The sequence below is a fragment of the Linepithema humile genome, chromosome 2 (assembly GCF_040581485.1).
Source record: "Linepithema humile isolate Giens D197 chromosome 2, Lhum_UNIL_v1.0, whole genome shotgun sequence".
NCBI lineage: Eukaryota > Metazoa > Arthropoda > Insecta > Hymenoptera > Formicidae > Linepithema > Linepithema humile.
Genome location: NC_090129.1, coordinates 27,627,707 through 27,654,920, shown reverse-complemented (window position 1 = coordinate 27,654,920; position 27,214 = coordinate 27,627,707). Strand labels below are relative to the sequence as shown.

At 34.5% G+C, this 27,214-nt stretch overlaps 3 protein-coding genes across 13 annotated transcripts in view; 2 read left to right on the top strand and 1 right to left on the bottom strand.

Moving 5' to 3' along the window:
* The first annotated feature begins 252 nt into the window (after nt 1-252).
* Hen1 (Hen1 methyltransferase) lies at nt 253-5,870 on the top strand. The gene is made up of 5 exons (XM_012379422.2): nt 253-633; nt 762-1,009; nt 1,105-1,287; nt 1,348-4,016; nt 4,094-5,870. The coding sequence occupies exons 1-5, from the start codon at nt 355-357 to the stop codon at nt 4,201-4,203; spliced, it is 3,489 nt and encodes a 1,162-aa protein (XP_012234845.1). The 5' UTR covers nt 253-354; the 3' UTR covers nt 4,204-5,870.
* Nucleotides 5,465-16,309, bottom strand: GAPcenA (GTPase activating protein and centrosome-associated). Of its 10 annotated transcripts, none has more exons than XM_012379351.2 (18): nt 15,202-16,308; nt 14,953-15,131; nt 14,657-14,831; nt 14,368-14,566; nt 14,084-14,267; nt 13,462-13,827; nt 13,105-13,380; nt 12,841-13,009; nt 12,497-12,738; nt 12,231-12,419; nt 11,969-12,094; nt 11,708-11,893; nt 11,374-11,548; nt 8,304-8,494; nt 8,168-8,227; nt 7,896-8,087; nt 7,574-7,811; nt 5,465-7,340 (listed from the first exon to the last, which is right to left on the bottom strand). In XM_012379351.2, the coding sequence occupies exons 2-17, from the start codon at nt 15,121-15,123 to the stop codon at nt 7,578-7,580; spliced, it is 3,135 nt and encodes a 1,044-aa protein (XP_012234774.1). In that variant the 5' UTR covers nt 15,124-15,131; nt 15,202-16,308; the 3' UTR covers nt 5,465-7,340; nt 7,574-7,577. The 10 variants fall into 10 exon arrangements, with proteins under 10 accessions (XP_012234774.1, XP_067205608.1, XP_012234756.1 ...); XM_067349507.1 differs by having other exon boundaries at nt 15,447-15,470; XM_012379333.2 differs by having other exon boundaries at nt 7,574-8,087; nt 15,202-16,309.
* Nucleotides 16,310-21,380: 5,071 nt separating this feature from the next.
* Nucleotides 21,381-27,214, top strand: part of LOC105679337 (early estrogen-induced gene 1 protein) — a 69,488-nt gene continuing 63,654 nt past the window's right edge. For both annotated transcript variants that reach the window (XM_067349510.1, XM_067349509.1), the window contains exons 1-2: nt 21,381-21,675; nt 25,008-25,774. In XM_067349510.1, coding sequence (XP_067205611.1) covers nt 25,629-25,774 — 146 coding nt within the window. In that variant the 5' untranslated portion in view covers nt 21,381-21,675; nt 25,008-25,628. The remainder of the gene's footprint in view (nt 21,676-25,007; nt 25,775-27,214) is intronic.

Below are 27,214 nucleotides of genomic sequence, written 5' to 3'. Positions count from 1 at the left end.
TATATTAACTTTAGCTATAAATATGATCAAGAATCTAGAATAAATATTTCCAAAGCCTTATATATAAAAATTTTCTTTACAAATACATAACTGTGTGATAAATTTAATATTACGCTTGAAAAAGAGATTATATGATTGCTTGAATATCTTTGAAAAGTATTTTTATAGAAAGATTTCAAAGGAATCAAATTCAAAGAAAACAACTCACTCCATAGTGGCTCGTCTATAACGGTTGCGCAACCGTTGTGTTTTCTAAACACAAGCATTATGGCCGCGAGTACAATCGGATGTACATACTGTTGTGGGTAGAGCGATATGAGTTCATCGTGAGAGTCGCAAAAAGATACTACGAACATGATTATCGTGCTGTTTCACCTATTTTATTTATTGGGCAAATACGTGTACAAGACCTATCGTCTCAAAAAGCTGAAGGCCTTGTGCGATGCCGCAAAAGATAATACCGAGTCATCTGAATCCTACGAAATGCTTGACGAGATTTCGGTTAGCAGTGAAGACCTTTCGGCGCCAAAAAGTAATGAAGTATTGAAATTTTCGCCGCCGGCGTACATACAAAGATACAACGCGGTTGTGGATGTACTTATGGATCCCAGGTATCAGGGAAAAGTACGAAAGGTATAAATGCTTCATACATTATTAAACGTAAATAATGTAATGTAAATAGCGATAAAAAGTTTCTTAGTCGCTTTTTTATCGTCTTGTTATATTATATACAATAATTATATTTAAAATTGTTTCGATAGGTTGTTGATTTCGGATGTGCAGAACTCTCTTTTCTGGTTTATTTGAAAAATTTAGCAGGAGTGGAAGAGATACTTTGTGTTGACGTGGACAAGGAATTATTAGAAAGACATCAAGGAAGAGCTAAACCACTGATTTCTGAATATTTGTGCAGTCGAAACACGCCACTTTTAATTGAAGTATGTGAGGGCAGTGTGACACACAATGACAGAAAGTTGGAAAAGACAGATGCTGTAATTTGCATTGAATTGTATGTCATTGCATGAATATAACTGGATATAGCATTTTATAATTGGAGCGTGCATGTATTTCTTGCATTCAAAAAACTTTTTTTTTCAATTCTAGGATTGAACATTTGTATCCAGACACCTTAATGGATCTTCCTTTTAATATTTTTGGATACATTATGCCAAAAGTAGTAGCGATAACAACGCCAAATGCAGATTTTAATGTACTATTTTCAAATTTCTCTGGCTATAGACATCCAGATCATAAATTTGAGTGGACGAGACAACAATTTCAAGACTGGTAAGTTATAATGCTCCTTTCGGAGCGTTTTCTCAATTAATCTTTACTTTTTGTTAACAGGGCACAAAACATTGTGGTGAGATACCCATGTTATGATGTAACATTCCATGACATCTGTAACGGACCTGAAGGCACTGAAGAATATGGTGCATGCACGCAAATGGCGGTATTTCATCGACTTTCGCTGATAGAAGAATGTAATCAAATAAGTGGAGTAGATGGGTTATTTAAAAGAGTGTGTAGATATGATTATCCTGTAAATATAGACACTCGTTCTGACGAACAAAAAATCCTGGATGAAGCGACATATTACATCAATTTCTTAAGCTTCAAGAAGGACGAATACACAGAGGAAGTATCTCTAAGCGACGTGGTGTCCTATATGGAAAAGTGTTACACTGTTACAACAGAAGCATTAAGGACGATTTTAGTAGATGCCGGATGGACTGTGCAAGATAGAGACGACGGACCAGTAATACTCAATTCACAATCCACCAATTCTTCCAATGACGAGATGGATCTAGATATCATAGATGATGTTGATTTTACAAATGAGGGAGACGAATGGAATGTGAATTACGAACCTGGTCCACCGACATCGGCCGATGAGAAATCTGTATATATGTCGCATTCTAGCTATTGGAGTGAAGAGCCCAGCATTGTCATACCTGAAAATCGTTCCATTATACATGAAAATACCTATCTATTCGATGGAGTGAATTCTTTCACAGAACATCAGGAAGAACATCAGGTGGCTGAAGAGCCACACACAACTCATGATATCAGCAATTTGAGAGTTAATACCGTAGAATCTTCAGTATTCGCTGAACGAGAACTTCCAAGTAATTCAATTTCTCTCGCTTTAGATGAGACAGAAATGGATGCTAGAGCTGAAATAATTGATTCTAGTACATCATCAGTTCTCGCTGCATCTTCAGTAACATCCAATAGTAGTTTAAAATTAGAAGATACAACGAAAAATTTATCAGCTGACAATATTACAATAGAAAATCCACCGCAAGATGACGAGATTCTAAGAATTATGCATGGATCTACTTCAATGTTTAATTTCCAGCCGCCTTTGTGTGTTTCCCGTTCATCGACGTCGCCAGAACCACTTTTTTTCCATTCCGATTTCAACAATTCTTTGCAAAATGATAGCGCAAATGATCAAAACGAATCGTATAGTAATCAATGTTTATTGAACAGTACTTTTCAATCTGAAGCAGCAAATGAGGCAGCTATGAGTATAAAAGAATCTACACTAGAAAACACATTTGAACTTAGAAAAAGAAGCCTGCCGAGAGAAGATAAAATAAATTTTTTCAAATACACTCGGTCAAATTATTCTAAGGTTAATAAGGATCTTGAACAAGATGATATTGCCTCAGTGAAGAGTGAAGCTTTTAAGAATAATGACATAGCAGCTGTATCATCAAACGTTTATAGTAGTAATTTTAATAATCAACCAAGGTACACAAGCTCACCTAGAGCGAAAGTGCCCAATAGTCATCGACATACTTATCTCGACTGTGAAGAACTAATGCCTGCGACGAATAGTTCTTTGAGCGCAACAGAAGCAATCAAGGAAACTATATTGAATACTGATAATAATTTACTACAAAATACTAGTCAGGAATGTAACGCTAGTGCAGAAACAATTAAGTTGTGCACTTCTTTAAACAGTGATGTTATTAATACTTCAGAATACAATGTAGACTGTCTCGCTAGCAATAATATACAGCAAGAATTGTGTTTAGAAAGTAAAGAATTCAACTGTATTGATAAATCTATCTCCGCAGAATTAACGCAAGGCACTAATGAAGAATTAGCGGAAAAGACAAGTATAATCAATTATGAGACTGATGTTGTGGATGATGTACAAAGTGTAGATACACACCACGTCTTATCATTAGACAGCGAGAATATTAAGCACAAGAATGAAAACGCGCACTGTACATTAGCAGCAGCAAAACCAAATAGTATCGATGATAGAGCACATCTAGAAGATGCGATTAGTGATCTTGCAGAGTCGAATGCGAGCAAAGGCAGTTTAAGTCCGCTTAGAGAATTGTTAAGTTTCAAATTACAGAGCGATAATAAGCGTTCTTTTGAATGTGCCAAAGAAACTAGTATTTTAGAAAATGATAAGTTTGTACCTTTTAAAAGTAATAAGGATACAAGTAACATTCAGCTTACATCAGCGGTGTTAAAGAGTGAAGAGAGTGTTAGTACAAGTAGAGATGTTAATATCGCCGGATTAGTGAACAATGTCGAAGCTAAGTCATCTCCACTCGAGACTCCCCCGAACAGTTGGTCTCCGGAAATTATGGACTCTGGTTACCCCAATTCAGCCTCTGCCCAGGACATAACACCGGAATATGACTTATCCAGCATAGCCCAGGATCATATACCGGATTCCGAGTCGCCGAGCGTCGCGGAAGCACCGAGATTGGGTGTTCTGGAACCGATCGAGGTGGAAAACGGCGACTTGGCGAATAACAATAGAGACGACGAAGGTAACAACATGATGGCTGTGGACGCTAATGATATCGAAAATTTGCAACCGCTTATCGATGTATTGGAGAACGATCTCGAGAACGAGAACGATATTTACGTAATGCAAAACGGTTTTCCCATATGGCTGTTGAGAATATTGGACATGGCCAATCCGCTTGATTTTGACGTGCAAGCTCGGCAAAATTTAAGGGTTCCTGATGAACTAGCAGGTAACTATGTCTTCTTCCCTTTGTACTCTTCACATTCCAAAGATGAAAAATGTATTTACAATGTTTATAATTATCAGATGGTGCTAACTATGTGGGTCACGACGAAGGTTTTGATAGCAGTTCTTCGGAAAACGAAAGCGATATTGCTTACAATGAAACGGAAAACGATAATGAACATGGTGAATAAACCATTTTTTTTTTTTAATCAAGAGAGAGAACGTGATACGTGATATGATTAAGGCATTTCAGCGTAATCTTACATATCATTCTTCAACGTTCTTGATAAGAACTTGCAGTGTAGGCTTGAAAGGTAAAGTTATAGATTGAAAAACATTTTTGCTTGCGTTTCAGACTTCCTGTGAGAATAATTACAAGAATAGTTTACTAAAATAGTTTTGATAAAAATAAGATTTTTTTTTATCTTAAGGTTGTTATTTGAATCGTGTTGATATATAACTACCTCTTCCGATTTACTTTTAATAGCAAACACTTTTTTTTATATTTAATGTTACCGAATACTTCAAACTATGTAATATTTTCCGTAACGATAAGGCAAGTGTAGGTAAACAAAAGATATTTCGCGTATTTATTAAGAACAACTTAATCTCTATTTTTATATTGTGAAGTAAATATGCGTTTTACATATTTTTAGTTCTCATATTACTATTCTCCACATTTCTCAACCTTGGAATATAATTTCAAACATTTTTTTTAAATTACAACTTTGTACCATAAATGTCTACCGAAAAATGAGGGAGAAGCTTCTCTCTATTTTACTGAAGATTAAATATTTGTTATCATTCAGGATCTTCAAAAATTTTGATTTCAATATATATTATAAATATATCATATCTTGGTTATGATATATCATATATATATATGATATATCATAACCATATGTATACCCAGCAAACACCAAGTTACAGTTATATAATTGTTAGTTATAATTTCCCACTCAATAATATAATTGTTATATAACACGTGTATTATATAACAGTTATATTGTTGAGTGGGAAATTACAACTAACAATTATATAACTGTAACTTGGTGTTTGCTGGGATATATATTATATATACATATGTATATATATTATATATACATATATATATATAATATATAATTATACACATATCGACATATTATATACTCGTATATATTTTCTTACAATTTTACTTTTCCATTAATTGTTTAGCGCACGTCAAGTTTCCAACGCAGTACATTAGTGTGATAAATTTTACACAAATGTATCAGTCATACATATATGATGTTATAGATTTAAGTATGTGATATTTAGATCATCGTTTGTTCAAACGTGATAAATTACTAATGTTACGTTGATTTACGATTGTTTGAATATAATTTCGTTGAAACTTTCTATCCAAGACTGACACTATTAGTTATGTTCACAATGATGCAAAGACTTTGGACAAATAAAATCAGTATAAAATCTGGGCAAATGTTCTCAATATATTTTTACCTATTACAGGAAAACATGTACATATTATATGGCATAAAAGTTACGAATTCCTTAATATTAAATATTTTACATGGAGATACGATATCCTTCTTTATTTCAATAACATTGGAATGAAATTACAGGGTATACAATAGTGTTTATACGTCGTTACCCTAAGACTTTACATGATTCTGTTAGTAGACGATTTCGATTGCTTTTCGTATTTACAGAAATAAAGTCTTCTATTTGAGTAATACAGGTGGTTATTTCCTAGAGCGTAAGCCAAATGTGACCATAAACTTTGCTTGCAATCGTGTACATATTATTCATTATTATTTATGCATCTTCATAAATACGATTCAATAAAAAAAAAAAAAAAAAAATAACCATTATAAAATTCAAGTAAACTGCTTGAAATAAATTTCGTACAACTTAATGGCACAAAGGAATCTGCTTGTAATTAATAACAACAGGGCGCAATAATAGAGACAGTTCTAATAATATTTCTTTGCGTATAATATAGTTTTGATTTTTTATAACACTTCCGTCTGTATCCGTAAAAATAAACACACATCGTGCGTAAATGGCACGATTCACGAAGCTAAGTTTGATAGTCAAAGATGTGCTATAGATATATAGCAAATTTATTATTGAAACACTTATGACACTAGACGAAGTTACACATCAATGAAATTGCGTTTTTAAGTAGTGCCTTAACACCATAATCTATGGCTCTTAGTAGTGTTCGTCTCGCTACAGACTTTATCAAAACCAAGTGCAGATTGTAACTAAATAGGATTCTGAGTATCTTGTATCTATCGTGTAATTTACATGCGTGCCTACTTTGCTACGTTTTTTATGATTAATGTCCCATGACGTAGAACAGGAGTTAAAATGTTAAACATGGTTCGGCATGTTTATTAGTGACGAAAGTACATATAAAATTAAAGTAGTGAATGCTTTTAATATCAAACCTAACGCTACTTGTGGATCAGTAAGAGAATTAATTATACGTTATCGTCGATCACTTCGATTGAAATTATGTGTATTGCAGAATAGCAGACTTATAACAATAAGGATGTACGATTTGTACGGAAGAAAAATTAGAATAATGCGAAACGCACTGAAACTATTTTGGAATGTCACGTTAATCCAGATAAAATTAATAGAAAAGTGAAAGAAACGAGTTTCTTGGTTGTCCATTACAATATAAATATCCTGATTTCCGCAATCGCGCATTTGTCATTTGAAAACACTGTATATACATAGTAGAAGTCTACAGCATTTTCTCCCTTTCATACTTAGACTAGTTTCATACAAAACGCGGCACGCATACTTAATTTCATTTCCTATTATTGTGAATAATTTATCGTGTTTGCAGTATGCAATGTGATTCACTTCCGATAGGTTGGTGCGGCGTCCGCGTTATATTAATAATAATCCGCGTAGTGTCTCGTAGACTTTTGTCAAGCATAGCTTGCACACTACCTTGTATACTAAATGAAAGGAAGAAAACGGAAAAAAAAAATATATATAAAACAATATCGATACAAACGCTTACATTCGTAAAAAGGAAACAAAAAACGAATCACAGAAATAAATCTACTTTTAAAACCGTTATAACAGAAAATGTATCGTAATAGAAATTTTTTTCAATATCATTAATGTGTAAATAGAACTACCTAATCGAAAGCACTAGATGTGCGATGTGTGTGTGGAAACCGTGGCAAAGAATATCGAGATTTGTTAACAGATCAAGCTGTATATTACATGTAACTACGAACATACGTTACGTTCACGTATTTATGCCTGGCACGTGACGCGTCTTCGAGATATGGGCCTTCTTCCTCTTCTATCAGCATTTTGTCTGTGCAACAAAGCATTTCTACATTAGCGAAAATTAATGGCCGCAGCGCCGGTTATTGTTCACGCAGAAAAGTATCGATATAATATTTAGTTAATTATCCTTATCAAGAATATTTTTGTTAAATACCTCTGAAAACATTTTCTTATCCGACTATTTTGTGCAACTTTGTGAATCCTATTTTCGAATCTCGACGCGTCAATTTCAAAAGCTTTTCACTTTAAGGAAACACTTACCGCATCACACAACTTCCTTGAGACTGTCGCGTGCTTCGCGGCTTCGAGAATGTATTAAATGGTGCAAATCGCTTCCGGGTGCGCTATCGCGCCTCAGATCTCTCAGTGCAGCTGATGTCATAACTTCCCTCTTATTCGCCGCTTCTTTAATGCTGGACAAGGTTTTACTGAGCCATGGCCAGCTGTTTCGCGCGGCTTGCAGCTCGGAGGCAGTAGCGTGTAATCGATGCGTCAGGTCCTGCCGAACGATACTCACATTACATTGCGTATTTTGATTTCTTCTTGAAAGCTTAGTTATGCGAGACACATTGTGAGCGTTCACCTGATTCCGACATTCGGCTTCGACATGCGCCAATTTCGTCTGCGCCAATTCTAACTCCAGTTCGCGCACTCTCTCTTGAACTCTATGCAGCATAGGATCTATCCGGTTTTCTAAAGGATGCGAAATGTCCGCCAATATATTCGACGAATCCATTATACATGTCCGACATTTCTCACATTTTGAAACCTTTGCCTGAAATATACATATCATTATTTTAATTCATCAAACGATAAAATATATTAGTGCCGTCGAAATTAAACCGGATCACGCACTCGTAATTCGCCCAACGTCGTCTTTGCAGCATTGTAGTCGTCTTCCAAACGCTGGCAGATCTGAAATATACAACGTGTCTCTTGCAGCTCTGATACGTGAAATTATAATAATAAAATACGCCCGCAATGTAAATACCTGCTTATATTCGGCTATGATGACGTTGCTTCTACGGCTTTCGGCGTCTGCCCGAGCTACTTCACGTTGTAACATCTCTTTAATTTGCAACAGCTCCGCTTCTAGTCTCTGCTTTTCTTCTTCGTTTCTGGCGACTGTGCCGCGTAACTGCTCCACCTCGTTACTGTATTCGTCGGCATTTTCTTGCGCTTCTATACAAAGAATGAATAATTTTTTATTAGGAAAGTTTCGACAATTTTTTTCAACTCTACAGCTTTATCGATCCAAATTACGCTTGGATATTTTGTATACGTCAATAAACGTATCATTTTAGAGTTTATATTTTTTTTCTATTTTAAATCCGACATTTGAACACCATACGAAGTGATTTTTTAACAATGCACACCAGAACATTATGTAAGCACATTACTGCTCTTACTCTTCATCAATTCTTTCGCTGCATGGCTCATGCTTGCACTTGATGTATTCAAAACAGATGGTTCGAACATAACTGACAGATACACGGTATCGCGTTACTACGAGCAGCTGGTTTTGCTATATGTTGCAGTAGGAAATGTACTATGGCCAAATTTAAACTGCTGGCATGGCTGATATTGGAGATATCTTTATCTTATAACATATCTTTTCAAGTGACAATAATATTGGCAATCGAGATCTTTATAAATACTGCGACCTTTATTTCATTTTTGAACAGTAGAAAATAAAGTTTGCTACAAAGTTTGCGTAATTCCTACTTCTTGTGTATATCTAGTCTTGTTAAAACAAAAAAATTATTGCAAATTGAATTTTTGATTCATCTCTATATGCTGTAGTTGTTCAATTGTCCATTGTTGATTAGAAATATTTATGGTATAATGCTGCATTTGCTGACATGAAAATTCCTGACTGATACGACTAGTCAGCATATGGTCACATTACTGCTTATCAGTTTACCCATACTTCAACGACCTGGTACGCAGCACTAACATAGATAATAAACTTCATAACAATGCTCTTACATTTCTCATATAATCTTTAGAATTTGAATATTTTTCTCAATTATAAATGTTATTTTGTAAAATTTCACGTCACTTTACTACGCTACTTTGGTTCTTTCAATCATAATTATCACAAGTATCATCGCATATATTTTGTGGTACTATTTTTATAAACGTGAAGAAAATATTTAGTATAAACAAGTGCTAACAATTTCGTTTGTCGCGTCATGCATACCCAGATATAGCAAAACACAAAATATGAGAAGAAGTGCAGATATTTATTAAGTAGGAGCAGGATATTATTGGATAAAATAGGTAATTCACAAAACTAAAAATATTCTGGGATGATTTATTTTCAATAAGCATAATAAATAATGTATAAATAAAAAGCAATACAAGGTCGTGTAGCGGTGTGGCCAATAAGCAATGGATTGTAATAACAAACATAATATCTTCAAGTAATGTATGTCAATAAAAAATAAATAAAACTTTACAAAATTAAACTTATAACAAAAATCCGATAGCATGAAATCTTCTCGTCTCACACAATAATGTACCACATGTTCACAGCACGCATTAAGACATATATTGCTATTGTAAAGCAATAGCACAAGAAAAATACAATATAACAATTTTTCACATGAGTATTTTGCATCACAAAAGCTATATTTTGATTTGAATTGCTCACCAGTTCATCATTCAATCAGTGGAATTAGAAAAAATAGTGTAATCTTAAATAATTTTAATATTCTTCTTACGTTTCACTTATGTATGCACTTAAATAAATATTATTACAGTATCTTTATACGTAAATCAATTTCATAGTACGACATCCATGAGAAAGACGTGATCAATTTATCGATTGATAAATCTAGATCTCCCTTATCGAATTTCGATAAAATTATTAACTTACACGTTAATGTGCACGTGTTTATATCAAATTATCTTGCATACATAGCGTGATAAAGAAATCACTGAATCATACATTCCAGGTATTATATTTCACATATTATAAATCGCAAATAATGAATGCAAACAAGTTTATATAAGTATGCAATAAAATTATTTGTATAGTTTAAATTAGAGTTATCAGGATTGAATTTTAAATGAAGATAATTAATAGCTTGGAAAAAATATATTGTACTTTTCTAAAGAAGATATACCATTTTTATCTTCAATTTAATTTTTATATAACTTTCTTAATGTTCTTATTTTGCAAATAATCTGTTTATTTATTTTTATCATGTTGCAACATTTGATTAAAAAAAAGAACGTGCGCAAGCAAAACCATCACCTGACTGTGGAGTATTTGTGCAACGTTTACTTTGTATTTTTAAAGTAAATTTTATAGAGAGCAGTGTGTAATCTTTTATAGAGAGCAGTGTATAGAATTGATTATAAAATATTTATATTGATACTATAGAATAAACAATTATATATTAACTGCACGTTCCTTCATGAGACTAGAGGCATATTTTATATTTTGGCTTAAAAACATGAAATTTATTTCATGCATATTTTGCTAAATGTATACATAATTACAGTATACAATATTGTACGATGTAGAAAAATATTTATTCGTATTTGATTATCGAAATATTTTCTTCGTATTTAATTAATATGTTATAATATTAAATATTTTTGATAAAGTCAATTTATTATATTTTTATCATTATTGTTACTATTATATTATTTTATTATTAATTACGTTCATTATTTAATTAGATTACGTATTATATGATATACTTTAATAGAAAAAAAAAATTTTCTAAGTACTACAGAAAAAAATACTTCAATACGCGTTCCGCGGCACAACTCAGAAACTCGTTCTATTTTACAATAATCCTTGTCATGTAAAAATATTTTACTCGTTAGTTTTAAGTAGTACGTGAATGATATGAAGTTTATATGTGCCTGAAGCGCTTACCCACATAAAATTCACAACCAACAGGCAACAATTGAATCATTGAATCCTACATGGAGTATACATGCATGTACGGTGTGGTGTACAGTATTTTCTAATGAACTGTCGGAACATTGGGTTTGTAGGTGAACTGGGAAGTGTACAGTTTAAACGTAGAATATGAAATTACCTTTCAGCGTCATAAATTCTGCTTCATACTTCTTCAGCTTCTTCAATGTCACTGAACAAGCTAACTTCATGACGTAGCGTGCGACTTCTTCATTTCGGCAGCGTTTTGGTAAATGCACTCGAAAGTATTTCAATATACTTTCAAAATCTAATTGTAATAACTCCTTCTTACACAGCTAAAAAGTAAAGTTACTTTTCTTTCATATGTATATTGATTATAGAATCGATATAAGAAATCATAGTAGTAATTTGATCGATAAAATAATTTATATGCCATTATATATTATATTGTTTAGTCACAATATTTTAAAAATTGCTTATAATTAATAGCTTACCATTAACAAAGCGAGAGCGACTTGGAATAATGTGTCGAGACCTTGCAAAAGAAATACGTCCAAGATATGAAAGACGAGATATAGTGGAAATCTAGCAGTAAATAGAGTTAGAAACCATTGTGCGGCGAACATGTGCGTTTCCACGCCGCGATCACAGAAATGCTTATAAAGTTCTGGTAATTGATCCTAGAAGCCAAACGTGAAAAGTTCATTTACCTTATTCGCTTACATTACTCAAATACAAATATAATGCCAACTCACCTCTATCAAACGATTCAACTGGTAAAATCGCATGTAAAGGTTGTCAAATCTGTCCTTATATAAATGTCGAAGACCATAATCGTACATTAATTTGACCAGAACACAGAACGCTTGTTCTTCGGGCATCTATAAATAAAGAGTTTGTTTTTTTTTGTCAGTGGAGACTTTAAAAAAATGTTACGACAACTGTGAAGTCAATTGTAAACAGCTCTATCATCTATTATAGTTTTACGAATCCAAGTAACAAAACATAATTACTTACGTGTAATAACAGACTAGCAACTAAGAAACTAAGGCCTTGACAATATCCAACTTCTTCATCATGGACAGCATATGCTTTACTTATTCTGTATAAAGAGTCTTGTCCTAAACCACCAGTTTCTTTAAAAAAATCATGGGCTGGAAATGTTCTGTTAATATCCCTTAAAATCACGCTCTCACAGCTGCTTTCCTGTATATTAATCCAAATTTATGTTAAATCTCAAAAAACGAGGAATAAATACTTGTTATTTGAAACGAAGTACTCACCTTTGTAATCAACATTCTGTATTTGTCCATCATCTCTTGTGAATTGTCACAGTTACTCAAACGTTGCCAAACTTCGCCACGTAAAGCTTCGGGAATTCCTTGTTTCGTAAGTTTTATAAGCAGTTTTGGACGTTGCTCGTTAACTTGCCAACTATCTAAAACTTCAGCCCAACTAGCCAATTCATCCGCCGAGCAGTCCTTTGAAACTTCACCTGTACCACTTAACATGGGCTCGTCTCCGTCTGTACGTAACAAATTGAAATGTTATAACAATATGTTTCGTACTACTGAATTATTATTATTCAAATTAGCAAGCCGATTTTTCTGCCAGCTTAATTTATCACCTGAATCTATTTCTTCTTTAGGCGTAAGTGTGTCGATACTAGTTAAAGATGGTGATCTAATTAAAGATGCCAAATTCAGAGCAAGATTCAATCTGTTTCTATCTAATTCGCCAGATGTTTCTATACTTTGTACTTCATAATGTACTTCCGAACCATCTCCAGAAATTACCTATTAGGAGAAAAAAAATGCAACGCAACAAGCCGATAAATATTTAGGAATAAATATGAAATGCAATTTCTTGAGAATATAAAAGGATAACTCACCTCTTTCGAATTGAGATAAAACTGTTGCACGAGATTTCTCTTATTAAAATACCAAAATCTCTCGTTTTGTGGAAACACTTTAACCGACGTTTCTATCACAAATCTTACAGGTTCACGAATATCTCTGATAACAAGATCAACGGCGACGGTCATGAAAATTTTACCTTCTCTAGGAGTTTCTATATTAAGAGTTTCCAAAGCGGGATCCGCAGGATCCCAGCGTCCACAAATATTATAACACTGTTTATCTTGCATTATTGGTCCAGTATTAACTTGCTGCAAAATTGTTGTAATATTGCGAACATCTGAGCTGATTATAGACATAAAATTAACTTGCTGGTGTGAATCTCTCTTTACCATCTCGAGTAGTCGCATATCGCTGTGCTTAACATTTCGTCCGGGGCTAACAAGTACTCCAAAACACCTCTCAACCTCAAGTGTAATGCCGCCTTCTTTACTGGACACTTGCTGAATGCTCAAACAAACTTGCTTTGCTACGTTACTTCGTAATTTGAAACAATTTCTGTCCTTAGGTACTGTACTGAAACCACCTTTTCCATCTTCCTCTTTTATTTCCATGGTGACTTCAAAAATAAATACTCTAGAATTAATTTTTTCACTACCAGCATTGAAACCATTAAAGTCACTTCCCGTCAAAGAACTTGTCATCGAACGTGGTATTCTGTGAAACGCTTTTGAAAAGCAGGCTGACACTTGTCCGACCTAAATAAAATAATTATAGAATATATTACTAGATAGAATATATGAGCACTGTACAATCAAGCATTTATATTATATCTATCTCTTAATTTTTAGTTCAAATAAAACTAAAGTGAAATAAAAACTATTTTAAGATCAAACATTTTATACTTTAAGCTAAACCTCTGCAACAAATGTTTTACAGAATATAACACATATTATAATCAAACTTCTTTTCACACATATGTATGCATTATGATCAATAATACAAAAAACGTACCGCTTCTGGTATGTCACAGCGAAAAACATGACATTGATAAATGGCAGATTCTAAGGTATCACCATGTGACCACGTAAAAGCAAAGCATGCTGCACATGGACCGGTACTTTCACCACGTGCATAAAACAGAATACGCTGCACTTCATAACGCGCAATAGCTTGTTGTGTCCCGGCATCGTACAAACTAAACAATGTACAGTATATATTGTTACTTGACATAAATAATCTGATGCATGTATCATAAATTGATTTTCAGTACATTCACTGAATTTAAATATACTCACATAACTGACCCTTGTGAACTACTGGGTACTGAGACGGAAATTTTTATTCCTAAATTTAAAGATTGCTCTGCATTTAATATATTCATATTACGTTGTATTTCACATTCTGACTTTGGTGCATTTATCGCAGCTGCTCCCAGATAAGTTACACCATTGAATATAGTGCATTCTTGTTGAACGTGTGACAGTGTATTCAATTCTGAATCATAAACATACATTTAAGCTTAAAACTTGCTTGTCATCTTTATGTATTGCTTATTCTCGTATAAAATATCATCTTGTAACATACCGTCCTCAAGATAATCCTCAGGTTTCATAATATCCTGCTTCTCTGATGTAACAACACAACTAACGTCGTAAAATTTACTATGACCCACTTTTTTCGTCTTTTCTTGGTTTTGTTGAGTGACAGCGCCTGTTACTTTGAATTCACCTGCTTCCATTTTTGAGTCCTCTGTCAAAATCTGTTGCCATATAAAGCAGATATTCGTGCATTAGACTATCACATTTATCTGTCATTGATCTTGATTAAAATCTACCTACTAAAGTTAGCGTCACCATGATAAGCTTGATAGCTATACAGACCTCACGAAGATTATTTTGCAAATCCTCCAGATTGCCGTTATTAGCAATTTTTAACATGGGTGGTTCCAAAAGAGTTTGTTGTTGCTTGCTAGTACCTTTCTCATTTACAAATTCATATTCATCACTTGTCGCCACTGATTCCATGGACTTTACACTCATGCTATCCTCCATAACTAAATCTGCAATATTAATACTTATTAAAAAATGTCTATTCTTTAAAATTAATGTCAATTTAAAAAAAAATGTTACTTTTTTAAATGTCCATCAATTACAAATTATATTCTATAATACACTTGGCAAATTATATTCTTCATAAGTAAATAAGATGTAATCTTTCAGCGGAAATGTTGGAGATAAGCTTTGAGTTAATCCTGTAAAATTATCTTATCTCTGATTCATCTATGTGAAGGACAACCTTATATTCTACTTCGCACTTGGAAGTTCCATATAGTATTTACAAACATTGCTCTGGCACAATGACAGTAAACACGTACAAAACTGCAACTTCCTCTTAAAAACACAAGTGATTGTGTGCGTTGTCAGCGTAGTAAAACGATATTTTTAATCCAGTATTCGTAGAAATGTGATCCCAGAAGAAACGGTGAGTACGAAGGATGTAATTCTATCTCTCTGCGCTGTAATCTCTGAATAGCCGTGTCACCCTCGTGCTCTATCAGCACGGCCCATTAGAACGTAAGAGAAATAATCTGTTCGATTGCAGCTAGCGGTGCAAAACAAGCGACGCATGTACAAAGTTCGCGGTGGCGGCGGCGGCATCACCGTGTGACAAGCGTCGCATCCGCCCGTGATTCTCCCGTGATTCTCCCGTGATTTCCGTTGTATTTCAGACGATGACAAGCCCTGCCGTCCCGTCGCCTTTATCGCCTCCACTAACGCTGTATTTCGATCTCGTTATTTTCCGCCGCGACGAAAAACGGGATCACCTGCGCGGCGTGGTCCCGAATTTTCGTGGTGACACCGCCGCTGCCTGCTACTTCTGCAACCGTTCCTCGCACGCGTATTGTATCCGACCACCTCACGTCAAACTTTGCGCACGTTTTGTCGCAGCCCGACGGACATTTACATGGTTTCCTCGTAGCGATGGCGATCAGTGCGCTTGACAGAAGCGATGACGGAGATCAGCCATTCGTTAGTATCCACGGTCCAGTGCAGGGTACAGTCTAGTGGTCTCTGGTAGAATAGTAGATAGCCAGTAAAACGCCGATATCGCAGAAAGTATCGATACCTTCCTCTCGCAGTATAATTTCGTTGCGAATACGAAATATTTGATAGCGACAGTTACATATTTATTTTTGATTATTCTCACGTTTGACAGTGTCCATATTTTGCCATCGACATTTGCTCACAAAGCTAAAGAGTGTATTGAGCTAAAGATTGTATATTTTAGTACGCAGGAGTGATATACACGATATATATCGAGATATATATACCATCACTTTTTTTTATTTTTAAATGTTGTTTGCAAAGTACAAAACAAATAAATAGGCCTCTTTCCTAAAATAAATTATTAGAAAGCATAAATAAAATTTGTAATAGACTTTTTCATTTGCAATAATTAAATTGTATTTTTGTGTGTAATAAATAATTTTAAAAGTAGATGCAATAATTTAAACATTTTATATTTATATATTTATTTATTTTATTTATTAACTCTTTTTCATAATCTACTAACAACAGTTTGTGTAACAGGTTGTGTAAGATATACTTTTCTGTAAATCGAAAATTAAATTTAAATAATATTAGTTTTAAACTCTGTAGAGAAGTCATCTTGTAGAATTTGTGAATTGAAATCTTCGAATATCTCGGCAACGCACTGAATAATGTCTTTGAACAGACCCTCTTCTAATCATCTGATTATCTTATCATCTTCATCTTACAATTTGTAAATGTAAGCATTGGAAAAGCATGTTGCTAATTGAACCAAAAAAATTGTTTTATTAGTTCTATAAAAAATAGCAGATTTTTTAATAATATAAAGTTATGCAAACTTATCTTTTTTTATACGATATTGTATTAAATATGTTGTAATTTTATGAGAATAATTAATATTATGCGCATATATGTATATGTATATGTATATATTTTCTAAGCAGAATCTATAGTTTAGATACCTTTTAGATTTAGTTATTTTATTTATGATGAGATGAATAGAGATGAATAGGTGTATAATAATATTATTTTGAAAAAGAAAAGAAAATGTACAATCAATTAAAACGTATGTTTATTAATAATATTATACTTTACTTTCTAAGTCTTTTTTATTTTTAAAGTTTGTCAACCTTGGTCTTCAGATTTATCCAGACAGTTATGTATAATGCATCTTAGGTCAATCGACCAATCACATGTCTAACATAAATTTATATAAAACACGTGATTGGTTGATACTTTACACATTATGAGTTTAATGCACTGAGCTCTATACAAACTGAAAAGCGCCTTCCTATATGGTCTTGCGCACAATAGAGAAAATACATGAACCTAGGAATATATGGACAAAGCGATAAGTGGTCTTATAGGCGAGGAGAATGAAGCCTGAGCGGTAGGAGGAAATCATGCAGCGGCATGTTGGTCGGCTAGAAAAATTGCGGTATTAATTTAATCTTGACTTGGCGCTTGCGTAATGAATAATATTCATATATTATAAATTCCGCGCTCGTTTAATTACACTGGTTACCCGTAGCCGCCATCTTGGTTGGCTAATTTCTCCCGTCCCTCTAGCTTCAACCCCGCTGGCTATCACTCTATCCATATATTTCTAGGTTCAAAAGAAAATATTAGGAATAAGAATAAATATTAAATGTTAGGAAGAAGAATTTGGAATTTTGGAATTATTTTACTTTAAACAAAAGAACAAAATGTATTAGTTATTCCTAATTCTTAATTTTTAAATCATGATACGTTAATATATCCCATTTTCTTGTTCTGAAATAAAATAATTCTAATTTTCTATTTCTAATATTTAATATTTGTTCCTATTTGTAATATTTTTTCTATTGTGCGCAGGGTCTAAGCGTGGCGTAAAGGCTAATGTCCACGATGCTAGAAATCCGAGATCTCGGGGCGGTATTCATAGTCCCTTCTTATATTCAAAATCGTCTTAAGCACGGACTTATATTCGCTCTCTTCGTCAAACATATAGCGTTTTCGAATAAACGGGGTTTGAACGATCTAGGGTTGATCAATCACTATTTTACTATAAATGCAAGTCTTTCATTGGTGGAGAGGTTGCAATGACGTCATTAACCAACCCTGGGTCGTTCAAATCCTGTATAATCGAAAACGCTAATAGATTGTGTCTGACGAAGAGAGCGAATATAAGTTCGTGCTTAAGACGATCTTGAATATAAGAACGGACTATGAATACCGGCCTCGGTTCGAAAAATGTATAACCCTTTGATTATAAAGATATGGACTGTTAGGCCGGTATTCATAGTCATTTCTTATATTTAAGATTGTCTTAAGTCGTCGTCATCGTCGTCTTAAGATACTAATATGGCTTTTTGATTGGTTCGTAGCATTTTAATGGCTGGTTTATGCTTCGATCTTAATCTTAATCTTAGTCTTAGGGCGGTATTCATAGTCCGTTCTTATATTTAAAATCGTCTTAAGCACGGACTTATATTCGCTCTCTTCGTCACACATAGATTGTGTCTGACGAAGAGAGCGAATATAAGTTCGTTCTTAAGACGATCTTGAATATAAGAACGGACTATGAATACCGCCCTTTGTCTTAACTTAATCTTAAGGACTCGTTTATGCTTCCCTGGAAATTCGGACTACGCATGTGCAAATGTAACAAAACCTAACCATTAATTTATTTTTATAATTTGGATTTTTTTTATTCCAAACAACATCGAATTGTTGGACACATTCAATTAAATCAGCATCACTCATTTTTGTATTTTACAAGAATCGAAAACCATTATTTCGCGCGGTTTCGTGCTGCGTCGGACGTCAGACTTACCTCATTGGCCCGGCCTTAGGACATTAGGGACTAAAGTTAAAAGATGGGATCTTTCCAAGATTAAGATTAAGACTAAGATTAAGACTAGGGAAGTATAAACGCCCTTATGGCATTCTACGTTATCAACTCTTAAGATTAAGATTAAGACCGAAGCATAAACCGGCCATAAGACAAAACTTAAGACAATCTTAAATATAAGAACGGACTATGAATACCGGCCTTAAAGCCAACTTGACTTGGGTAGTTTTCCACCAAGAGACACAAGCAACACAAAAGTATTATTCTCTCTGTTGCTCATTGAATATCAAACAAAGACAGAGTGATACTTGTGTCGATTTGTGTCAACTTGTGTCCTTTGCTGGAAAACATACTTGGTATCCAAGATCTGTGGCGACACCGTATGGCAACGGGGTCGAGAATAACTAATCCATACAATAGTGTGCGTGTCAAAGGTGCGTGTTGTTCAGTGCATGAATCTTTGACAATAAATTAAATATATAAAAATGGTGTTATATTGTTTTGTGGAAGGCTGCGAATCGAGGAAATATAAAAAAGGGACATAAATGACTCCAGCCTGCAGTTTTACAAATCTAATCCTTGCATCTTTCTTACGTACTTTGAATTTCCCACAATTTGCCACACAGAGCGGGGCCAAAATCTTGAAAGATGTTGGATACATATCCTTATACACGGGTTAGATAAGAAAAGTGGGGATAACTAACAGTCCATATTTTCATAGTCAAAGGTATAACCAATCAACTTGCATTTTTTATGGAAAAACGGTAATTTTATTGGTTATATGTTTCTCGAACCGAGATCTCGGACCGATTTCTAGCATCGTGGACATTGGCCTTAAGCGAGCGGTCAGACAATGAGAGGCAGTGGGATTGTTTTGTCTCTTTTCTTCGCAGGCTTAAAGTTTGTTCGCATCGCCTACCCCAACATGCTTCAATATGCTCCAATCTATAAAATATTACGTTACGTATATAAAACTTGATTAAAAACCTTCTTTTTTATACATGTATAGAGTATACATGAGTAACACATGTACAGAGTCGGTGAAGAGAGCCTACAACAGAAAGAGAAGAAAATTCTTCTCCGAGAATGCTCTTTGACTGCATCTCGAGCAGCACGGCGCTTTCCAGTTTGTATAGAGTTCAGTAGTTTAATATAAATACAACGCTGCATCTGTATGTGTAAATCGGCATATGATATGATTTTTGACCAATCAAATGCATTTTCTGCTGACAATTTCGGAACACCTGATAGATGGAGTAATAATACAGTGAGTGACAGCGCTTTCTAGAAATTCGGTACTCATAGGCCGGTATTCATAGTCCGTTCTTATATTCAAGATCGTCTTAAGCACGAACTTATATTCGCTCTCTTCGTCAGACACAATCTATGTGTGACGAAGAGAGCGAATATAAGTCCGTGCTTAAGACAATTTTGAATATAAGAACCACGGTGTAAGAATATAAGGTGATTTCACGACCATTGTATTCTATCAAAAAATCTGTGATTAAGATGTCATAGTTAAGGCATGTCACACAAGATGTCACGTTGGTGCAAAATCCCAAGTAAAAAAGAATAGAAGATATGGATAGATGTGGATAGAAAAAGATAGATGATGAATCTCTAAAGCACATCTATATATAATTATAGTCCTAAATAATACAAATTTTTTTAAATAAAACTTTTAACATTGTGTATAAAAATATATATTACTGACAAAATATTTTTTAATTTTTTTATAACAAATTATTCTTAGTTAAATTTGCAGAAAAAATAATTAATAATGTATTCCAGTCTTTATAGAAAATTAAGTTTCTTTAAGAAAATGAATATTTATAATTAAGTTCCGCAGGACAATAAAATTTTAATAAAATTTATATATTTGTATATATATATATATATATATATATATATATTTAAAGTCTCTCAACACGTAGCCACCTAGCGGTTCAATGTGGAACAATAACAGGAAAATCACAAAAATTTGTTGCCGTGAAATCACCTTATATTCTTACACCGTGATACCGCCCTATGAATACCGGCCATAGACTGGGCTTTACCTTTACTACCTTCTTTTATTATCATCTCTCTTCTTATATGTGAGAGAGAAAACAACTCTGTTCTTCCTTTCTCTTTCTAAATTCTCGACACTCTCCGAACGACGTGAGCAGTCTATTACTTACTACGTCTATGGTCGTGCCAGTTTAACCAACATTTGATGCGATGTAAGTTTAAAACGAATAAATTTGTCTAAAAATGTAGACACAATTTGTTTAATTTTTAACAATTATATTTGTATATGTATTTATTTTGCGCCGTTTATTAAATTTACAAAAATCATGGACAAACTTACGACTGAATAACGGTATCTTTTTTTTTTTACTCAAATTGGGTACTACTGGTACGCATCTGATGCGCATGTGCGAGAACCCGGCCCGTATCACAACATTGAATGCAGTTTGCTTTAGTTCGTAGGCGAGCCAGACGAGCTCCGTTACGTTGGACGCAACGAAGCGGTTGTAGTCACTTCGTTCACGGAACTCGCATTTTTACATCGAAGGCCGCCGTCGTCACCGTCGCCGTTGCCGTCATCGTCGCCGTAGTAGTGGTAGTCGTAGTGGTCGACGCGCGTGATTCGCACAGAGACGCTTGTGATCATGAAGAATGTGAGAGTGCGTGAAATCGGCTAGCGTGCGTCGAAACGAGCGTACAAGAGGAGCACGGTAAGTACCATCCCCGTCTGACATGCGGTCACACTTGAGTCCCGGGATTCGTCGGTAATTCCATTTCCGGTATTTCTCTTCGAAGTAAAATGCGAGAGTGATCCGAAAAAATTGGAGCATTAGGATATTACGGATACACGCATACGAGAGGTTATAAATCGTACCTGCCATCATGGGACGATTCGCAGTGGAGTTCTCGTCGCTCGTGCGACGAATCGTTTGATGTTCTTCAGGATTCACGTTCAAAAATATACGTGCGTGTAGAAAACGGAACTGATTGTGCGGAGCATTTCAGGATCGATCCCGTCGTAACTGTGTAGTACGTCACTGATGCTTTCGAGAGGTTATAAAGTCAACGCGAAGACTAATGCCTGCCATTATGACCGGACGATCTCTGCATCGTTCATCGTCCACGTAAATCGCTCTTTTCATTTGCGTGTGGCTTGTGTGCTCCTTTTTCTCAATGTTTTTCTTGCACGTAGCCTTAATTCTCGGAGTCAGCGATCCTGCCGAGATCGATGCGATCTGTCATGCAATCTGGTGTGTCTCTCCGCGCGAAAACGGAGTTGCGATTCCGCGGACACTGATTTGCGGAAGAGATGGTGTACTAGTCGCAATCCATTCAGAAACGTCTAATGTTTGCTGATCTGTCAACGGAGGTTGACAGCTGACCGAGTGTGATAAGACGTATGCGCGCTCTTATCGTGACTCGCTTCGTGCTACTTTCACGATTGTCGCGTGCACGCGCGAATGCATGCGGCTGAACGCGAACGCAATGTAACTCACCTTAGTAAAACTGTAATCGAAACTAATTTTAGGTTACATTGAACACCTTCACCCTCAACTTGTGTGGTGATGATAAAATGAAAAAGTGGGAGTGACAAATCTTTTTTTGCAAGGGATAGAAGTGGTGTGATGTGAGTACAAAGTGTCTCGGAACGCCTAATGTTAATGACAGATTATTTGATTTATTTGGAGATCATTTTTTTTTTTGTTAAAACATCAAAACATCGTATTGGAATTTTAATTCTAGATATTACTGCGATAATTAAACAACATTTCTTTGAGGACTCCGTCAGTAAACTTGTTTAAATTAATATCGGCACTTGTGTGACATTTGTCTACCTTTACGCTATTAGAGAAGCTTATTTTCCAAGGTTGACATGCGCAAACTAATATCGTTCATAACTTCTTTTCCCTATTTATGTCATGGTTAAGGCCATGATCGAGAAAAGGATAGCCATTTATAGATAGTTGATCAAGTATCATCGTTGAAAGCATAAGGTATTCAGATGATAATAACGTACGGTTTTAAAAGCTTAAAGACGAATAATTAATAAACTGATATAAATTTCTTTTTCTATAAAGTGTAAATGATAATTAAATCATGTAAATTAAATATTAAAAATATGAAAGGTATTAAGTATTCAATATTTAACGATTATATTTATGCTATATATATTATGTTAGAAATATAATATGCAAAAAAACGACAATCAAGAATCTGACAACTTGAAAATTACATTCTTAATTATATAAAGAACAATGTTTTTTTTACACATATATACATTATATGGTTTGTAATCGTGTGAAAAAAATTCTCGTTAATTCGCTCGCTTGTTCGTCATTTGGACATCGAGAGATTAATCCGTAGATTAGCGTCGATGACGTATTATATATTTCTCGATTGTCCTTATCGTGATTGTTCTCATCCAAAAGTCGGAGCAGTTAAGAGTGAGTAGCGAGATTGTTGAGTGGATATCGACAATGACCGGACAATCAATGACACTCAATAACCGGATAATCCATCAATGAGTGTCCTTTTAACCTTTGGAAGACAATCGAACAGGAGTGAGTTACTATGGCCGAAAGTTGAATCATTCAAATGTCGATTCCTATTTCGATTTCGAATAGAGATTCGAATTAATGAAATAAAATGTACTTTTCTTTTATCTTGTTTCAAGAATGGTAATTATTTATAAAACATGTTGCGTTAAAATGATAAAATACAGTAAAAAGAGTCAAAAGAACCTCAAGTTTTGTAATTGTGGAATTCCGAAATTATTTGTCATAAATTTTTTTAAAAAAAGACGTATTTACTCTTTCATAAATTTTAATCTGCGATAAAAAGTCACAAGTTTGTAAAACACTCCTCGACGTGATAAAAGCATTAAATTTTCGTGCTGTGGCTTTCAAACATTTTTTTATCGCTCTCCGCTGGTTTTCATAATTCTCGCGCCGCGCTTTCCATCTTCAGTGATTTAAATTCTCATCTCGTGCGATGGACCCATCGTATTTTTTTTAACTGCTAGTTATAGTATCTAATCTCCGCTTGCATTAATTATTTGTGTGTTATGTCATTTCGTCATGTTCGTCCACAGTTTGCAAACTCGATCTCAGAATGCGCGTTTGTTCGTATTTCCAAGCGCAATTAGCATTTTCGAAACGTCCAAGTCTCTAATTAGTGCCATGAAATGCATTTCTCTTTCACGAGACACATTTTATTTGTGCGACAAATTCGTACGACTGTCACGATTCACAAATTACTAGGTGCAACCGTAATACGAAGAAATAGCGAAGCATGAACGTTACTTTTACATCGCTGAATAAAATACTCGCGAGGTCCTTTGCATATATGTATATTTCCAACTTTACGATTATTTGAATTATTATTGTTATCGAGGTCGCAGAATATCTGATAGATATTGTATCTGATTTTGCATTATCTGTTCGATCGGAATATATTCATCTTTGAATTTATGACCTTAAGCAATAAATTCGTAAACGCTACGATAAAGTATACATAGATCCTAATCTCTAGATTGCATTTTCAAATTTGTAGCAAGAATTTATCGTACTATCGCCGTGCTATACATCGATATGGATAACATATGATTGCAAATTTGCTTCAGTATCGCTCATTTGTGAGTAAGCAGAGTTGGTTTGCGCAACTAAATTTTATATGCAATCTGAATAGAAAACAAAATATAATTGTTTCTTTATTATATAATTATATTTTATTTTTTATGCACGTGACGCTGCTTTAGATGTTCCAATACTCTGACAAGAGACATTTCAATTATCATTATATAAATGAAATATCGAGTGGACTTGGTACACAGCGTTCGCGTTTATCAGGACTGTATGATAGAACGTCGATGAAAATTAATTGCGTTTCGAATTTGCAGTAAACTTTATCGCGCACGTTCGTTAGTTTTCGCGCAACAAGTGAAGTACGCCGTTTTCTTTTCGCCCCATAAACCGGCTAACTTTTCACCTCGCACCGTTTCGATTGCGTGATAAAACTTTGAACTTTGTTTGCAATATTCCAGATGACAAAAATGGCGATCGAGAGCGCCAGTTGCACCTCTTCCTCCTGAATGTCGATGTGACGTTGATAGACGCGGAAACGACGAGCGACGTCAATGAAGCATCCGCGAGCGGGATCATCACGAAGCCGTCTACCGCACCGCACCCGCACTTAAGACGTCCCTCCACCGAGGAAAAATCCCCGGTGGAAATCACACGCGTATAAATCTCCGTCGTAATCTATTCGAGTGCTCGCATCGCTCAAAAAGCAATTTCGATCGCACCAAGATCCGACGAGTTCTTGGAGGACTTCGGAAAGCCGAGATTATCTCCCCGTGATCTACATTTTTCTTAATTGAACGTCGTTCATGTTTTCCTCGCGCGCGGAACAGTGAGACTGATCAGTGTGTAAAACCGCGAAATACACAATCGAAGCGAAGCGAACGTTCGCTTTCCGGGAAGTTGCGAATTAGCCGTATGCATTGATCAGCCGGGATCGTCCGCGATCGGAGTCAAGGTCGTGTAGAAGAATTGGGTGCCCGTAGACACGCTACGTAGACCCGCTTGGTTCTCGTTTGTGCCGCAGGTGTTCGACGATTCGCACGTTACACACAACAGAATTCAAAGTGCGGTGTCCTGGTGAGATGGCCTTCATGATGAAGAAGAAGAAGTACAAATTCTCGGTGGAGGTTCACCTCGAGGAACTCACGGCGGTGCCGTTCGTCAGCGCTGTGCTTTTCGCTAAACTGAGGCTTCTCGACGGTGGCTCCTTTGTTGATCATTCCACTAGGTAAGTGCTCTGAAATTAGTCTTGTCTGGAAAAAATCTAGAATTCTCGGAGAATTCTAGATTTCTTCTGTTTGGAGAAATCATGGAGTTCTATTCATACTTGGGAAATTTTTATTGAAAATGTTTTTTGTGGATTTATTGCCATATTTTGTGGTCGGCAATTTGCTTTTTAATTTTTTCCAATACTTTTTTTAAAATTTAATATTTGAATTTTTTATCACTAAACTTCTATGATTAGGAAACATTAAAAAGTTTATAAAACAAATTCATTTTAAATTTGCATATAGAAAATGTTTTGTTTCTGTCTGAAAATTTAATCGAAAGTGCCTGAAAAATGATAGAATTCTTCAGAAATTTTTTTCCAAAAAATTTTTTAATAGACACCTTGAATTACTGGCTGTTAGAGGGATGTATAAATCAGAGTGGTCGATGTTCTATATTTGGATCTAAATGATCTCAATTGGTTGTTGTAGAAAATTACGTTAATTTCGTGTTCTATATGCGGTTAGGTTACATGTACATTATACATGTACTAATATACATTATACATAGGAAGATAATAACAATCGAGCGGAATTTTGAATAATATACTATTGTATATCACATGGTGCATATGTAATATACGATGAATTATGAAACTCACAAATCGTTTAAATAATAACTGACGTCACGTAGTTTTCAATTTTTGGCATATATACACTCTAAACGATTTTAACATATATATATGTTGTCTATAAAATAATATATTTTTTAATGTTATGAAATGTGTATATAATTTATAATAATGCAGCATTATATTGTAAATTTTAGACATTAGTCACATTGAATGTGTAACGCTTAGCATTTAATATTTAATTAGATATTTATATCAACGAATGTTAATCCATTGAAAAGCTTCGCTTTTCATATAATTTTGCGGCGAATGGTACTGACATTCTATCAACGAAAAACTTTCATAAGATTTATATCGGCGTCCATAGAACTCGAGACTTTCCAGAAATAGATTCACGACAGAAATAAGACTTGAGCTATGCTCGGCGTAAACTTTACATTTTTTGTGCTACGTAATAACGTTATATTTTCATGTATTCTGGATTGCTATTTCATTCCATTATCTGACAGCTAAATTTCCTTTATTATTCATATCTAAGATTAGCTTGTTGCTGTATAAATGCATTATTGGTTTTAGTAAACATTTGAAAAATTTATAATTTTGGAAATAATGAATAATAACTCCCGAAATTTATTATTTTATAATGTTATTTAGAAATATTATTTATTTCCAATTTTCAAGAGTATTTACAGTATTCGGAAGAATACATGTGTAATTTCGAAATAACGACAACAATATAGTGCACTTTCGCGCTAAAACTAAATACTTTCGCCTTAATAAAACTAAAATTATGCTAATTTCAATATTGTGCTTCTACGAGAGTTGCGT

Bases quoted from the DNA above. Each gene is read 5' to 3' on its own strand.
- Hen1 (XM_012379422.2), top strand. From the start codon at position 355: ATGATTATCGTGCTGTTTCACCTATTTTATTTATTGGGCAAATACGTG. The intron at 634-761 runs GTATAAATGCTT...TTGTTTCGATAG, and splicing joins ATCAGGGAAAAGTACGAAAG to GTTGTTGATTTCGGATGTGC. The intron at 1,288-1,347 runs GTAAGTTATAAT...TTTTGTTAACAG, and splicing joins AGACAACAATTTCAAGACTG to GGCACAAAACATTGTGGTGA.
- GAPcenA (XM_012379299.2), bottom strand. From the start codon at position 15,123: ATGGAGGATAGCATGAGTGTAAAGTCCATGGAATCAGTGGCGACAAGT. The intron at 14,268-14,367 runs GTGAGTATATTT...TACATTGTTTAG, and splicing joins AGTTCACAAGGGTCAGTTAT to TTTGTACGATGCCGGGACAC. The intron at 8,495-11,373 runs GTAATTTCATAT...TTCTTTGTATAG, and splicing joins AGAATTTATGACGCTGAAAG to AAGCGCAAGAAAATGCCGAC.